This window comes from Delphinus delphis, chromosome 15 (genome assembly GCF_949987515.2).
Source record: "Delphinus delphis chromosome 15, mDelDel1.2, whole genome shotgun sequence".
In the NCBI taxonomy this organism is placed as follows: Eukaryota; Metazoa; Chordata; class Mammalia; order Artiodactyla; family Delphinidae; genus Delphinus; species Delphinus delphis.
In genome coordinates this window covers 84,543,369-84,559,290 of record NC_082697.1, presented here as the reverse complement: position 1 = coordinate 84,559,290, position 15,922 = coordinate 84,543,369, and the positions used below count along the sequence as shown (strand labels likewise).

Below are 15,922 nucleotides of genomic sequence, written 5' to 3'. Positions count from 1 at the left end.
CGGTTGGCCCGCTCTCCCGGCGGCTCAGCTGCAGAGGCTCGCAGGCCTCGGCCCGGGTCGGCCTCCTCCGGCTCTGCGCCCGTCCTCTCGAGGTGTGGGGAGCGGCTGCACCTGTAGGAGCGGCCCCGCCCTCCCTGCTGACTCGCCCCCGCCCTCCTTCCCCAGGTGGCCGGGCGGGGGCGGGGGCGGGTTCTGCGGGTTTTTTTCCCTGCCCTGAAGTCCTCCACCCAGAAAATGAATGAACTCTCTTGTTAAGAAAAATGCTGAAATTCAACCAGAGAAAGGGAGCAGCACAGAAAGAGAGCAGCTAATTTATACTAAGTTTTTAGAAGCTATTTCTTGAGGAAGGCGTTTCTTAATTTTTGTAATATAGAGATCAAAACCAAAAGTAATTTGTTTTGTGGAATTTGGCCAAGGTTTGCGGAACCCTGTAGGAAATAAAAATTAAGCAACCAACCTCAGAACCTAAACCACTTTTAACCATGACCTTCCAGCCCAGTCCTGCTTCACTGCTGCGCGAGATTCAGCCCTAACTCACTTTGCAGTGTTAAGTGCCTTGAGTTGGGAGGTTGTCGAGTTGGCTGTTGGAAGGTCTTTGTGTTTCTGGCAAACTTTGGATCCTTCCTTGAGAGTGATTTATTCTGTTGCGAAGTTTCCAGCTGCAGCGTTGCCTCAGTTCCCCCGAGTGACCCAGAGAGGAGGGTGCCTGCACAGTGGGGAGCCCTGCCTGGCTGGTCTGGGAGACCCGCCGTCAGTGGGTCCCGCACCTGTATCTGCACCCGTGGCCCTCGCACCCCCCCAGCCCCACTCACACCCACCTGGTCCCTTTCCCCATCTGAAAACTTGGGAGAAATAAAAATTGGTTCATCTACACAGAAGGGTGCGGCCCTCCGTGTCCTTTATAGTCTCCTTCTGCCTGCATCCGTGCCCGGGTGTTTTGGGGCTTTAAATTGTTGAGGGGAGGCTGACTGGGCTTGTGCTTCAGTCTCGTGTGCATTGGGGCAACTGTTGCCCTGCTCTCGGGCACGTCTTCGGGGGATGGGCGCCGTGTAATGTGTTCCGGGGTGTGCCTTCTGGGCGAGGCCCGGCCGGGTGCCCTGCCCCCGAGAGCCCTTCCTTTCCAGATTGCTCCTCTGGGTTTCCGGAAGCAGGCAGAGCCTGGAGGAAGACCTGAGGGAGGCATGGGCCCCCCGCCCGGATCTGCCCTCTCCTCAGAGGGAGATGCACCTGGTACTTCTGGGCTCAGGCCTGTTCGCTTATTGTTCTCACTGGGACAAGGTGTGTTTCATAAATGAGTTAACCTTTTAAAATAGTGTCCTGGGATTTCACAGCACTGAGTGTCTCTTAGTGAGCACAGGTGTTCTTAAGAGACTGGCCTCTCTTTCCCTTTATTTTCCCCCGGATTACAGAAATATTACAATATACGTGCACTCTACAAAATTGAAATGTTTCAGAAAATAAAAATCGTGCAGTGACATTCTTGGAGAGAAGTCCACGTTTGCAGGTGCATCTTCTCTGAACGTGCCCGAGAGCTTGTCTGATGGGTGTGAGTACTTGTGGCCCCTCCCCAGAAAGGTCCCTTGGAGCTCAGAATGTCCTGCAGCTTGCTTTTTCTCCTGTCCCTCTGTGTCTCGGGCTCCTTTCTGTGTCACTGCATCGCTCGTGGCTGCACAGTGGACTGTTTGACGTGTCCTGTATTTGATTGACCAGTTCCCCACCAAGGGCTAGGCAGCTGTTTCCAGTTTCTTAGTCTCCTGGGTCTGAAATCGCCTCTCTGAAGTGTCTAAACGGTCCGTGCTGAGGCCGTGAAACCCTCAGGTTTGATTATTTGGGTTAAAATACACTTGTTAGGGTCGTGAGCCACAAGATTTTAAGAACAGTGGTAAAAATAGAGCTGTGGGCTTCCCTGGTGGCGCAGTGGTTGAGAGTCCGCCTGCCGATGCAGCAGACACGGGTTCGTGCCCCGGTCCGGGAAGATCCCACATGCCGCGGAGCGGCTGGGCCCATGAGCCATGGCCGCTGAGCCTGCGTGTCCGGAGCCTGTGTTCCGCGGCGGGAGAGGCCACAACAGTGAGAGGCCCGCGTACCGAAAAAAAAAAAAAAATAGAGCTGTTTCTGACATACACGCCAGACCTGTGCGGTGGGCTGGGAGCTCAGTACATCCGTTCACCTCCACAGTGGTCCTGTGCGGTGTTGCTGTGTGGTGTCACAGCCTTGCCATCCCCACTTTGCAGATGGGAGACGGAGGTTCTTCTCCAGCAGAGCGGGTAGAACGGCTGGGCTGCGCGTTCAGCAGGTGCCCACAGGGAGAGAGGTGGTACTGATTTCATTCGTGTTTTTTAAAGGTTTATTCATATCAAAGTAATATGTGCACGTGATCTAAGAAAGCGGAAGATTCTGCAGGGCTGGTGAGGACAGAACAGCCCCTGGCCACGCCCAGCCTGTCCGCACGCCCCTCGGCACCTACTCACCTTCTGGTGTCTCAGTTTCAGGTCATCATACACTGACTTCCTGTGGGATGGAGGACTTGGCTTTTCCTCCCACCCCATCAGCCCAGCGAGGCCACATCAGAAGTGTTGGTTGATGGCCTCAGTGCGGCTGTGTGACGGCTACACTGCTCAGCCTCTCCCCGGCCTGCGCTCCCGGGAGTTACAGTGGCCCCTTCTCTGTTTGGTCTCCTGGTACCTGGGCGACTGGCACATCCTTCCCATTTACATCGTCACCTGGGACCCAGGCCTCCTCCCACCTGGCCCCGAGGTGCGGGGGGCGCCTCTGACCCTGGGATCATCTTCCACACCATCCTGGGCATCCCCTCTCTCCCAGCGCCCCAGTCTTCCCTTTCCTGATCTGCTCCTTCCTTTTATTGGACAACATCTTCTAGTCCTGAGGAAGGGGACAGGAGAGGCAAATTTTTTAATAAAAACTTCCGCATCTGGGCTTCCCTGGTGGCACAGTGGTTGAGAGCCCTCCTGCCGATGCAGGGGACACGGGTTCGTGCCCCGGTCCGGGAAGATCCCACATGCCGCGGAGCGGCTGGGCCTGTGAGCCATGGCCGCTGAGCCTGCGCGTCCGGAGCCTGTGCTCCGCAACGGGAGAGGCTACAACCGTGAGAGGCCCACCTACCACAAACAAACAAACAAACAAACAAAAAAACTTCCACATCTGAAAATTATCATTATTCTCCATTCACACTAGGTAGATGTTTATCTTGAGTAGAGAGTTCTAGGTTGGAAACGTTTTTGCTCAGAACTGATGTCGCTTTCTAGCTTGGAGCGTGTCTGTTAAGAAGTCTGATGCTCCTGTGATCCTGGCCCTTTTGTACATGGTGTGTCCCCCTGGGAGCGGTGGAGGGGGGGGCTTGGGTCTCCGGCATCCGCAGCACTGGCCCCGTCTCAGCGGGGTGCCTAGGAGGGGGCTGGACGTTTAATGGGACCCTTTGGATCTGAAGACTCACTTACTGCATTTCTAGGAAGTTATCTTCTTCTGTGGCGTTCCCTCCCCCTGCGTCCTCGTCTTCTTTTCCCACCTTGTTCTTCCTCTGTCCGTCCCTTTCTCTTTTCTGCTTTTCTCAAGTTTCTCCTTCCACCCTTTATTGAACTTTTATTTCTCCTCTTTTTAAAACTTGTACGAGCATTTCCTCGTCCTCCAGATGTTCTAATCGTGTCCTGCTGTTGCGAGTGCAGCCCCTTCACCTCTTCGGGGCTGTGATCTGTGATCCTGCCGCTTTGTTTCGCCTTCTCCCCGGCAACCCCCTCCCCGCTGTCTGGCGTCCTCCGCGAGCCCCTCCCCTGTGTGTTCCCCGTGTCCTGTCTGGCCCAGCTGCCCTCCATCCAGGCAAACGAGGCACAGGGCCAGGGTGGAGGGGCCGCGCTGCCCCCACGCCTGGGCGGCCCACGTTCCCACCTCCATTTCAGATCCATTCCCACTTCCTTGTTTTTTTCAATTATAATTTTTTTCTGTTGAAAAACCCTTCTACAGCTTGGAATCGATTTGAGGCAAATTGTGCCATGAGCAGATTTTCTTTAAGTGGCTGAAGCGCTTTATGAACAAGTAACAACGAAAGAAAATGTTTCTGGTGCGGGACCAGCAGGACTTCCTTCCCGGGAGGCTGGCTCGGGAGGGGCAGGACCCAGAGCCTCCCGCCTGCGCGCTTTGCTGAGGCCCAGCCGGAGCCGGACCGCCAGGCGTCTGAGCGGGGCAGCAAGGGCCACGCCGTGGGCACGGCAGGAGCCCGGACGAGGCTCAGCGCGTCTCTGGGGACAGTGGCCTCTGGTCAGATCTGCTTTTCTCAGCTCAGGCTCTCACCCTCGCAGTGGGCCTGGGCGCTCTCTCTCCGTCAGGCTGCTGTGAATACAGGGTGCAGAGTGGTTCCAGGTATGTCTTGGGCGGTCACAGGAGTCATGTTCTGGGCCTGGACTGTCCCAGGGCCCGGCATGTTTGTCCTGGTGAGACAGTGGCCCAGATGCAGGGCAGCCACTGGCAGGACAGGCCAGCCATGAGCCATCTCCACTCCTGACCCGAAGCCCTTCTTGCCTGAACGGAAATGTGACTTAGGAATTGTTTTTCCGTAAAAGGGGGGTTGGGGGGGGGTCAGTGACTGACGTCCTAAAGTGCGTCTCCCACGTCGTTACCACTTTCAACCTCAAGGTGGGAAGAACGGTGTTTATCATGTGACGTCGGGTAGTTCCAGGCTGCTTGGCCGCTGCTGCTTTACCCCGTCCGCAGATCAGACTTCCCCACCCCGGGCACTTGGGGGGCCCCTGCAGCGGGCAGCTCTTTGCTGAAGCCTGGCGTCCCAGGGGGCCCGGCATTTCCTCTCCCCCACCTGTCTAGAGGTAACGTGTGTGTTTATGCTGTAGGAATCTTTCCTATTTTGCTGATTGTCAGGGACTTTGCAGAGGACTAGGAAACTCCCTCGGGGGACACTCAGTGTCTTGGTCGGTTTCCCAGGGTGGGACACGCCCCCCAGATGCCCAGACACCCCCCCCCCCCACACACACACACACACCCACGAGGCCCGCCTTTGACTTGCGTGTTCTCAGCCCAGAGGCGTCCTGCTCACCTCCTTCCACCTCTGCTCCTTCCCTCCGGGCGTGTGACGCCAGGGTGGCTGGGTACCAGGCACAGCCCTCTGGGCCGAGGCCAGCCTGCAGTGACGGCTGAATGGGGTTTATTGAGGTCTGTGCGGTGGTGTGCGCGAACGCACGTTCTCCAGGCTGGGCCTGCTGGGCCCTCTGGGCATCAGCGGTGCCCTGTCCCCGCGGACGCTTCCCCAGGAAGGGTTTGTCAGCACAAGCTGGCGCACGTCGTAGAAAGTGGCGTGGAGCTGCCCGGCCTCTCCTCCCGTTTGCGAGCCCGCTGTTCATTATTTCCACTAGAAATCATTCTGTGGGAACGACAGACTTCTCTCTGGGTTTTGCTTTCTGAGAGTTAGATATAAATGTTCTATGATCTTTTCCAAAATATGGACTTGGGACAGGCCATGGCTCCCCGGTGCCCAAGCCCAGAAGTCGCTGTCTGTCGTCTGCACTGGTCAGGGTGCCCCGTGGGTCACACAGGTCAGATGTCAGCGAGGTTTTCCCAGATAAGCCCTGCACTGTCTGTTTCCACCAACCTGGACGTTTCCTGATCTGTCCTGAGGCCAGTGTGTTTTCGGGGGACGGTTCTCGCCCCCTGTGGTCAGAGCATGGGCCAGGCGTGGTGTTTCGGTTCACTTGTGTGCAAGTCCAGAAGGGGCGCTGAACGTGTCTGGGCCTGGAGCTGGCGACCCAGCGCTTCTGTGCTGGCACGTCGTGCAGCACCACGTCGCTGGAGGAAGCAGGGCAGAAAGTCTTCAGGGACCCCCTCCCCCCAGCCCCCATCAGGGTTGCACCTTCATTGAACCACCGTGTGCCATGGCATTTGGTCCCCAGGTGGATGCATTTGGAAGGCCTGATGCTGAGTGTGTGAGCATGTTACTAGTGAGACGCTCCCTCTCCCTCCGACCTTACTTTATAAGCTGGGGGTTTGTATGTTTCGTTCAAAATGAAGTTCAGAAAGAGCTGCTTTTATTACTGCATCCTACCTTACGGTCGTTGGTTAAAATTTCTATACTCACAGGACTTACTGTCTCCATGTTTGGGGAGTCTAGGGGAGAAGAGAACAAGAATTCTCAAAAAAAAAAAAAAAAAGGTTCCTTAAAATTTCTACATAGGTTGCAGATTCCTGACCAAAAAGGGGTAATTACTGACTGGAGTGAAATTCACCATTCAGGTTTCTCCCGGTCGCAGTGTTTTATTTTTTCATTCTTCCCTTGCCGTGTTTACTAACCATCTCCTGAGCCCCTCCTTCAAAGCCACAGACAGCTCCCCCCTCTGAGGAGCTGGGCAGGGAAGCCAGTGACGGCAGCCCAGCCGGAGACGAGGCTCTGCGTGTGTGTCCAGGAAAGTGGCACAAAGAGCTTTCACATGAGCTTGACTCGTGGGGATTTGGGGGGCGTCTTGTCATTCGGACAATGGCGGGAATGTCTGGGCACGTTGGGAGCATGGAGGGCGACTTCCGGGGGTGCTGGTGGATGCGGGCAGGCGGGGATGGGCAGAAGGAGGGGGGCAACCCCGGGCTGTCTGTCAGCTCTCAGCAGGGACACTTTTTACCTGGGTTTGGGACCCACTTTCAGAGCTTGTGAATACTTGTAACTTACAGAATCAGAATTCCGACGTGGCTTGAAGGCCGCGGTCCACCTTGTTAGCAGGAACTGGGCCACGCGCGTGGCTGGCGGGCCCCGCTGTGCCAGCTGCAGGGCAGCGGGCACAGACCGCAGACGGGTCAGGCCGTGCGGGCTGAGACTGGGAGTGGGAGCCCCGATGTTTCCCGCCCACCGATTGGTCTGCAGCTTCCAACCGGAGAGGAGCTCCCCTCCCCCCGCCCCGGGACCCGTGGGTTGAGGCGGCGACCGTGAGGGTGGGCGCCGCGGGCCTGGGAACCGGTCGGGGAGGCGGGCACTGTGCTTCCCCGCGTCCTGGCCTCTCCTCGGGCGCCATCGTGTGGCCGCCACCTGCCCAAGTCCCCTGGCCGCCCTCGGTGCGGTGTCAGGACAGTGGGGATGGGGCAGTGCCATGAGCTCCGGCCACCCGCGCCGTCCGGGGGTCCGCGCGTCCTGTAGCACTGGGCCCACCTCCTCGGCTCAGGGTCAGAACTCAGGATGTGTCCTTTCTCTCCGCAGCGTCCCCAACTCCTGCCCGGCCAGCCCCCGAGGGGCCGGGTCCTCCAGCTACCGCTTCGTCCAGAACGTGACCTCGGACCTGCAGCTGGCGGCAGAGTTTGCCGCGAAGGCCGCCTCGGAGCAGCAGGCCGACGCGTCCGGAGGGGACAGCCCCAAGGTCTCAGCCCTCGGCGCGTTGGCCAGTGACCGGGCGTGGGGTGCTGGCGTCCCTGCCCCTCCCTCCCTTGTCCTCCCCTCGTCCCGTCCACGGGGACGGGATGGCTCCGAGCGTAATTACAGTCTCTGAGAAGAATGTCAGGCTCTCGCCTTACAGCCTTGTCTTAGTTCGTTCCCATCTGACAGCTGTTTTTAAATCAGTTTGCGGAGGAGGTGAGAAATTTCAGAATTAAACTATGAGTAAGCCTAACTTGTGCCCCCATGAGGGAGACACAGCTCTTCCTAGCTTAAACCGCATGGATTAAACCAGAGGAGGTCGTGGGGACTGGTTTTAGCGGATACCCTGCAGATCTGCACACTCACTGGAGGGTTTTCTCTGTGAGCAGGTGGCCTGGGGTGGGGGAGGTCGGACCAGAAACGTCTCTCCGGGCTAACCCCACGCTGGCTGTGTCCTCAGGACGAGTCGAAGCCGCCGTACTCCTACGCACAGCTGATCGTGCAGGCCATCTCCTCGGCACAGGACCGGCAGCTGACGCTGAGCGGCATCTATGCACACATCACCAAGCATTACCCCTACTACCGGACGGCCGACAAGGGCTGGCAGGTGCGGTGTGCCTGGGCCCCGACTCCACGACCCCCGGGGGCTGGGGGCTGGTTCCCCGGACGGCCGTGTCGTGTCCAGAGTGAGCACCCTCTTGGGTCCGGAAACGTTCCCACGCTGGGTGCACCAGCTTCTCCTGAGCTAACTTGGAAACACGCTGTCCCCGCTCTTTCCAGACGGTTTCTTGTGTGGGTTCACAAGACCGTCACCGGCCTTGGCCACAGCCAGCATGTCCCAGCCGCTCAGGCCTCCTCCGTGGCCACTCTGTCCCGTTGGCTGGTTGGTTCAGCACGAGCTCTGAGCTGGGCGTCTCCCAGGCCAGCGTTTGTCCTTACGTTTAGCTTCCTGTGTAAGGGGTGGTCGTGAGCCTGTGCTGAATTTTCACAAGAAAAACCACTGTGAAACCCCTGTCCTTCCCCAGTGAGCGGCCCCCCGCCCCCGAGGAGGCCTCTCCGGGCCGGACCTGGGGCCGTGCTCTCCCGGCTGCTGTGCTCGGGTCTGACCCGCCGTGACCAGACTCCCTCTGCTTTGCCCACAGAATTCCATCCGCCACAACCTCTCTCTGAACCGCTACTTCATTAAGGTCCCTCGCTCCCAGGAGGAGCCCGGGAAGGGGTCCTTTTGGCGGATAGACCCCGCCTCCGAGGCCAAGCTCGTGGAGCAGGCGTTCCGGAAGCGGAGGCAGCGGGGCGTCTCCTGCTTCCGCACCCCCTTCGGGCCGCTGTCGTCCAGGTAAGTCCCCGCCCGTCCGCCCCGGGGGATTTTGGGGAGACCAGCTCAGACCCGGCCAGTCCTGTGACAGGGCGTGAGCCGGCACGGCAGCTGGCCGTCCACGTTGGCTCTCGGACGCTGATGCACGGTGGGAATGGGGGGAACGGAGGAACGGAGGCGGACGAGGGCCCCCTCCCGCTCACCTGACTCGACCACCTCTTACAGGCCCTGTCCCCAAGGAAGGCCCCCTTCTGAGGCCCTGGAGGGTAGGACCCCAGCATGTCTTTGGGGGACACAGTTCAACCCCGTGACCAGCACTGCTTGTCACGTGTAGACAAGCCTGCCGGCCAGCTGGGGATAGTGACGGGGCCTGCGCTGTGTGTCCCGCGCTGCCCAGGGAACCCCGCGTAAAGAGTGTCTGTAAGGGGGCCGTCCTCAAGGTCACACTGGCCGCTGGGAACCTGCTCTTGTGCTGGTAGAACTTGCACTGGGGCGGGTGGGGCTCGGGCAGGGAGCCCCCAGGCCAGGAGGAGAGCTCAGCCGGAGCTTGGCACGCGCCACGTCTCAGGGAGAGAAGGCAGGGGTGCCCGTGCTGCGGGTGGAGGAGCAAAGCCGGATTAGACAGGCCCCGATGCGGGGGTCGGGGCCGCCACAGACGTGAGGGCCGGAGAGTGACCCGGTGGCCGCCAGGTTGAGCGTCAGACCAGTCAGGTGAGGCCGCTAGGCCTGCGTCGGGGACAGTCTTGCTGTCCAGCCCATCCCGGCAGTGCTCTGGGCAGGAGCTGGACAAGATGCTCGATTTTAGACCCAGGCCAAGTGCTCTGTGGATCACTATCTGTGCGAGACAGAACGGCTGGGCTCCCAGCGTGTGCTTTGCTCTCCGGGTGTCGATTTGTCCCGGGGGAGGTTGGTGCCCATCCCAGCAAAGCTGCTGGTTTTCACCCAGAAGCCCGAGCCGCTTTCCTGGGAGGCCGGCCCGGGCCTTCAGGAGGTAGACGCTCTGGATCGTGGCCTCCGCTGGGCCTTCAAACGCCGGGCGGAGTGCCAGGGTCGGAAGTCCCTCGCGAGGACAGAGGAGCATCAGGAAAAGTTGGGCAAAGGCAGCACGTAGGGCACGGGCGTTGAGACGTCTCCTGTTTTGATAAGTGCAGTCTTCGTTTCTTGTCGTATGTACTCACTGCTATGGTCCTGTCTCCCCACTCCTAGGAGCGCCCCAGCTTCACCCACCCACCCCGGGCTCATGTCCCCGCGTTCCAGTGGCCTGCAGACTCCAGAGTGCCTGTCCCGGGAGGGCTCACCCATTCCGCATGACCCTGACTTTGGGGCAAAGTTAGCTTCTGTTCCCGAGTATCGGTATTCCCAAAGCGCACCCGGTAAGAAGGGTCTTGTCCTCTGGTCTGATGTGGCGGAACTCGGCGCCGCGCCCCACGCAGGAAGGGGCACGCGGGGGTCTCCGCTGACCCGCATCCTCCTCCGCAGGCTCTCCCGTCAGCGCCCAGCCGGTGATCATGGCCGTGCCGCCGCGACCGCCCAATCTGGTGGCCAAGCCCGTCGCCTACATGCCGGCTTCCCTAGTGACGGCCCAGCAGCCCTCGGGCCACGCCATCCACGTGGTGCAGCAGGCGCCCCCTGTCACCATGCTCAGGGTGGTCACCAGCTCCGCCAGCTCTGCCAACGGCTACATCCTCGCCAGCCAGGCCTCGGCGGGGGCGGCCCACGAAGCGGCGGGCACGGCCGTGCTGGACCTGGGCAGCGAGGCGAGAGGTAACGCCGCCACGCAGTCCCTTGGCGGGGACGTGGGTCTCCGGAAGGTGGAGCCGTCAGCTTGGGCCAGGGGGGCTGCGGAGCCCAGGCGTGGGGCCCAGGCTGTCTCTGGGGGACAGTGGCTCCCGGGCTGCGGCCTCTCCGCCCCACTCCTGTTTTTCGGGAAGCGCGTCCTATGAAGCAGCACTGATTGTCCTCTGAAACGCTGCTCCCTGTGCGCAGCACCTCAGATGCCCAGCGCCCCCAGGTGCCCCTGAACTAGGTACGGGGCCTCAGCTTGGGATCGGAGGAAGAGTCCTGTAGAACCCCCAGCAGGGGTCCTTAGGAGGCGTTCAAAGTCAAAAACAAAGTCCTGAGTTAGAAATCTGGATCCCAGGTAATTAATGAGGTAAACGTTGAAAATGCAGCCAGTGCTGTCAGAGACCCTCGAGGGAGCGCTTTTGAATCAGGCGGCACTACTGACCCCTGATGGCTGAGCTCAGCGGCTGCATCTTCTGTAAGACCGTCCTAACGACAGACATGTGCATTTTGGGGAAAGAAAACTCAGTTATGGCTCCCAGTGCAAATCCTTTCATTCCAAACGATACGCTTTTTTTCTTAGATTAAACTTGCTTTGGTTAAAGCGCAAGGTATTTAAATTTTTTCCTAAAGCCCTGTTACTTGTTTTTCTCTTGTTTCATAACATTCCATCACTGGAAGTCTTCTGTTGAGAACCAGGGTCTTTTCCCAGTGTCCCTGCTTCAGGGCCCCCTTCCCCACGTGGACAGGCTCAGGCTGAGACGCCTGTGAGTGCCACCGCGGGTGCCATGAATGTGGCTCTGACGCACGCTGTCCCCGCAGGCTTGGAAGAGAAGCCCACCATCGCGTTTGCCACCATCCCTGCCGCCAGCCGAGTGATCCAGACGGTGGCCAGCCAGATGGCCCCAGGGGTCCCCGGACACACGGTCACCATCCTGCAGCCGGCCACACCAGTGACCATCGGGCAGCACCACCTTCCGGTCCGGGCCGTCACTCAGAACGGCAAGCACACCGTCCCCACGAGTAGTCTAGCCGGCAGCGCTTACGGTGAGGCCCTGCCCGGCGTCCACTTCCTGGCCTTAAGCTGTGTGGTTTGACCAGGGTCAGTGCAGCAAGAACGTTTTCCCAGTTAAGGCAGTCATCCTTTCAGTTTATCAAGCACCTGCTGTGTGCCGGGCCCTGGGGTACGATGCCAGGGTAGCCCCGAGGGAACGGGCAAAATCCCCAGCTCACGGGGCTCATGCCCTGCTGGGGGGATAGAGGTCAGAGAGGGAAGTGAAAAGGCACTGGCACCCTGAGCGCCACGCAGGAGGGTGTGGGGAGGGCTGGGGAGAGCTCCTGGTGCAGGCAGGCCCTGCCAGAGGGGAGGCGGAGCCAGCGGGGTGTCTAGAGGGATCCGCACACAGGCAGCAGCGCGAGGAGGAGACGGACGGAGGCCCCGGGGCGGGGAGTGGGCCGGGGTCCGGGAGGGGCTGGCAGCCAAGCGCTGCTGCCGGCTTTGCCCAGAGGCGCCCAGCGTGCCGGGGAGCTGGGCCCCTGCGTCCCTCGGCCCTCGTGTGGCCACGCTGGCCTGTGTTCAGGACAGACGGGCGCCGCTCCCAGCCGGCCTCCCAACGTGACTCTTTCTCCTCCGCCCTAGCCCTCGCCAGCCCCCTGCAGCTCCTCGCGGCTCAGGCTAGTTCGTCCACCCCGGTGGTGGTCACGCGTGTGCGCGAGGTGGGGCCTGAGGAGCCGGCAGCAGCGGCAGCAGCGGCGGCCACCAGCACCGCCGCCACCGGCGCCTCCGCTTCTCCCCCCGGGGAGCCCGAGCTCAAGAGGTCCCGAGTGGAGGAGCCCATGGGGACTGTGACCACGCAGGCCGGGGCGATTGCGGCCGCTGGCCCACAGGGCCCCGGGACCGGGGAGTGACGTCGCCGGCGTGGAGGTGGAGTGGGACACACGCCAAAAGGAGTTCCGGAGCTGGGCCAAGGCGGCCGACACCACCGCCGCTCGGGACCGAGATGAGAGGGCTCCACGCGGACCGAGCTCGGTGCCAAACGGGCAGGACGCCTCCGTCCACGTGCACCCGGACACACTCATCCTCTCGGCGTCTTATCTCCTGCCCCTGCTCTGGTTTAAAACAAAAACCCATAAAAACGTTCAGACAGCTGATTGTACGGTTCTGGGAATTCTTTGTTTTCGTTTCTTTCTCCCCCCAGCAGCACCTTTTCTCCCCATGCCTTTCGTCAAGGGCGTGGGGAGAAGGTGGTAGCTCAGCGTCTCCGGGACCACGTCCAGGCGGCCCCGACCCCGCACAGGAGCCAGGCTCCCAGAGCAGCCTTCGCCCCGAGGACGGGACAGAGATGCAGCCTGGTGCAGACGGGCCTGCAAAGGAGAGCACGGGCCTGGGGATCCAGCCCTGTTTGCAGAGATTGGGAAGAGCGAGAGAAAGGCAGCGCCGCCCGATTGCAGACTGTCCTGTGGTTTCTTCTCCTAAAGTGACGTAGAAAGTATTGGCATTAACGGGACGGAGGGGAGGGGCCTGGTCTGGCTTTGGGCCCCAAGTGTTTCTGGTTTTGTTGAAACACGGAATTCAGGCTTCGTCGTCAACCTGAGACAGACACAGAAGGGATCATCTGTTTTCACGGTTTTCATCTGTAGATAGTTTAGCGGCCGTAGGTCTGGGCTTCTTACTGGCATTAATCCCACGGAGAGTAAACCTGCCGCTCTGTCTGTTAACTTCAAGAAAGACTGACGGCCTCCCGGACTGGTGTTCCAGGCAGAAAGCTGTTCACACGAAGGTCCACCTGAGCCGGCGGCTGCAGCGTCTGACCTGCGTCCCGGCCACACGGGGGACGTGCGGCCACTGGTCCTTGGGGGAAGGAGGTGGCCGCTCGACAGGAGGACTGTCACGTCGAGTGGCCCCCGTCTCCCAGTGGCTCTGATGGCCGGCTGCCACGCGGCCGCTCACCAGGCTTTATCACCAGGTTCCAGTGTCTTCACTGCCCGACAGCCTGCCTGGCGTTTCCCATCGGAACCGTGTCTGCTGCCCGCGGCGCCGGAGGCCCAGGGCTCGGCCCACAGCTCGCGCCGGCTCGGTGGGACCCCCTGCGCCCCCCCGGAGACGTGAGCAGACCAGGGGGAGCCCGCAGTCCTTTGGCTTCGCTGGGAGAACGTTCTCAGGAAATGTTACGCACGTCTCTGTGAAAAGTGGCTTTCAACTTGGCCTGGCGCCCCGCGTCGGACCTTCCGCACGAGCTCCAGGGGCCCCGGTGGAAACGGTTCCTCCCTCACGGAGCGCCATCCGCATCAGGGCCCCGACGGCAGCGCCACCGCAGGGCCAGGTGTGGCCAGGTGCTCTAGCTGTCGCGGTTGTCCCTGCATGCCTGGCCCGGGAAACGCCTGGTCCGGCATCCGCAGCACTGAACCCCACGTGGGAAGGAGCTCTCCTGTGACGTGGCCAAGACGGGGAGGGGTGGTGCCTCGGCCCTGTTCCCGCCCGGTGGTGAGAGGCGCTTACGACCCGCTGACGTTCTGTGTTGTGTCGCGTGGACTGTGTCTTTGGCCGCGCCTGGTGTGTGTGGGCGAGTGTGAGAGCGAGTGAGGCCGAGGCGGCGCCCCGACGCCGGTGGCCTGGCCCCCGTGGGTCCTCGGCCAGGGCTTCGGGGCGACCATCGCTTCCTTCCCCTTCGTTGCTGCTCGGTCCCGGGGCCGCGCAGGCCTCCCACAGGGGCCTTTTGCTCGCAAGCGGTCCTCCTCGGGAGAGCTGGCGCCCCCCACGGAGGACAGACGCCCAGGACAGCTGAGGCCACGGGACGCCCTCAGCCCCGGGCCTCGCTGCTCGGTCTGGCCAGTCTGGCCCTGACCCTGTGCTTTCCTGACTTCTGAGCTGCTTTGGTTTCTGTCTGTTATCAGCGGCGATCCCACTGTTTATTCTGGCCGTGGTTCAGGGAGAAGGGAGTGGAGGGGGGTGACTGGAACCGGAAGGGAGACAGGACAGGGTATCCTTCGGTGACATTCTGCCACGTGGAGAGCTTGCTCCTTTTTTGCTCCTTCTGGGAAGGAGAAGAAGGGACCCTGTGGAGCCTGGCCTCGGGGGACCTACCACTCCAGGTTCACGGTATGCTTCCGGATGGGCCTTTGGTCACCTGACCAGATGGCATGCGTGGCTCCTGCCAGCACTTGTCCTGGGGCTGGTAGCCAGGGGGCCCAGGAGTGGCCAGCTCCCCAGGGAAGACGCATGTCGCGGCCGGAAGGGTCGCCGATGTCCTCAGATGGTTCCACACCCCCTCCCCCCGCCAGACCCGTCCAGGGGAGCAAGGGCGGCAGGCCAGAGCGACAGCGGAGCTGCCGGCCTCAGGGCCCGGCGCCGTGGCCCGCCACAGGCACGCGCTGCGGTGCGTGGGCTGAGCCAGCTGAGACTGGGACAGGAAGCGCAAGCAAGTCGACCTGGCCTGATGGTCGTGTCACTGCAGCCTCAGGGCACCCAGGGGCTGGGGTCTGCGCAGAGGATCAGCCAGGCGGGTGCAGCTCGGGGCGGGGCACTTGGGCCCCTCTTGTCACAGCGGCTCCCTCTCTATCCGGGTACCTGGGTCCACCTGTCGGCTGTGCTTGACGGGTCAGCACCGTTACCAGTGCCAGATACAGGGGAACATGCTCTGCACAGGAAGGAAGTCACGAAATCACTGCTCTTAAACAGTTGAGCGTCTCCCCCAAGACAGTTGGGTCCAGCGTCGGAAGTGGGAAGGGCTGCACCTCGGAGCTCATCAGCTGCGCCGGAGTGAACACCGAGTGTCCCTTGTCCGCCACCTGCAGCTCTCTCCACGTGAAGCTCCCAGTCACACAGCGCCGTGGAGGGCAGAACCTGTGATCAGTGTTCAGACAGTCTATCCAGCTTCACTTCTTCTTAGGTCCGTAAAGGGTACACAGCCTGCATTCCCCATGAGATGAGAGTCGTGCTGGGGGGCGGGTCCCTAGGCCGGGCACCGTCGTCTCTGCCTGCATTCCCCATGAGATCAGCGTCGTGCTGGGGGGCGGGGGGGCGGGTCCCTAGGCCGGGCACCGTCGTCTCTGGCTCGCTCGCTGCAGGGGGCCTCCGGTCTCCCTCCCAGGGCCTGGCTGGTTCATGTTTGGGGTTTGCTGTTTGTGGGAGTTTGGTGAGAGTGGATTTCTGTGTTGCCAAACGTGCATCGGTGATTCTCAAGGTGGAAGGGAATGGGTTTGTGGGGGGCCCCCGGGCTGCCTGGCCCCTTCTCTGGACCTCACTGGTCCTGGCGAAAGACTAGTTCAAGGTCGCAGACATCGTTCAGCTAATGCTCTTACTTCCTCTAAAGGTAGCTCTGCGTGGACCATTCCGAGTGAGCTGTGCATCTCCTGGGGCGTGTTGTGAGATCTCTGTGGACAGAAACCCCTTTCTTTGGCTGCTTGGAGTTCAGAAGGAGGAGAAAGACTTTTTTTTTGGCTTGTTACTTTGGTCAGTTTCTTCCTTTATG

At 60.8% G+C, this 15,922-nt stretch overlaps 1 protein-coding gene across 1 annotated transcript in view; it reads left to right on the top strand.

Moving 5' to 3' along the window:
- The window catches only part of FOXK1 (forkhead box K1), a 61,903-nt gene extending 46,437 nt beyond the window's left edge, over window positions 1-15,466 (top strand). The window contains exons 3-9 of the mRNA XM_060032515.1: window positions 7,202-7,358; window positions 7,815-7,961; window positions 8,497-8,690; window positions 9,876-10,042; window positions 10,149-10,433; window positions 11,274-11,498; window positions 12,091-15,466. Of these exons, the coding sequence (XP_059888498.1) occupies window positions 7,202-7,358; window positions 7,815-7,961; window positions 8,497-8,690; window positions 9,876-10,042; window positions 10,149-10,433; window positions 11,274-11,498; window positions 12,091-12,359 (1,444 nt within the window). The 3' untranslated portion in view covers window positions 12,360-15,466. The remainder of the gene's footprint in view (window positions 1-7,201; window positions 7,359-7,814; window positions 7,962-8,496; window positions 8,691-9,875; window positions 10,043-10,148; window positions 10,434-11,273; window positions 11,499-12,090) is intronic.
- Window positions 15,467-15,922: the final 456 nt, after the last annotated feature.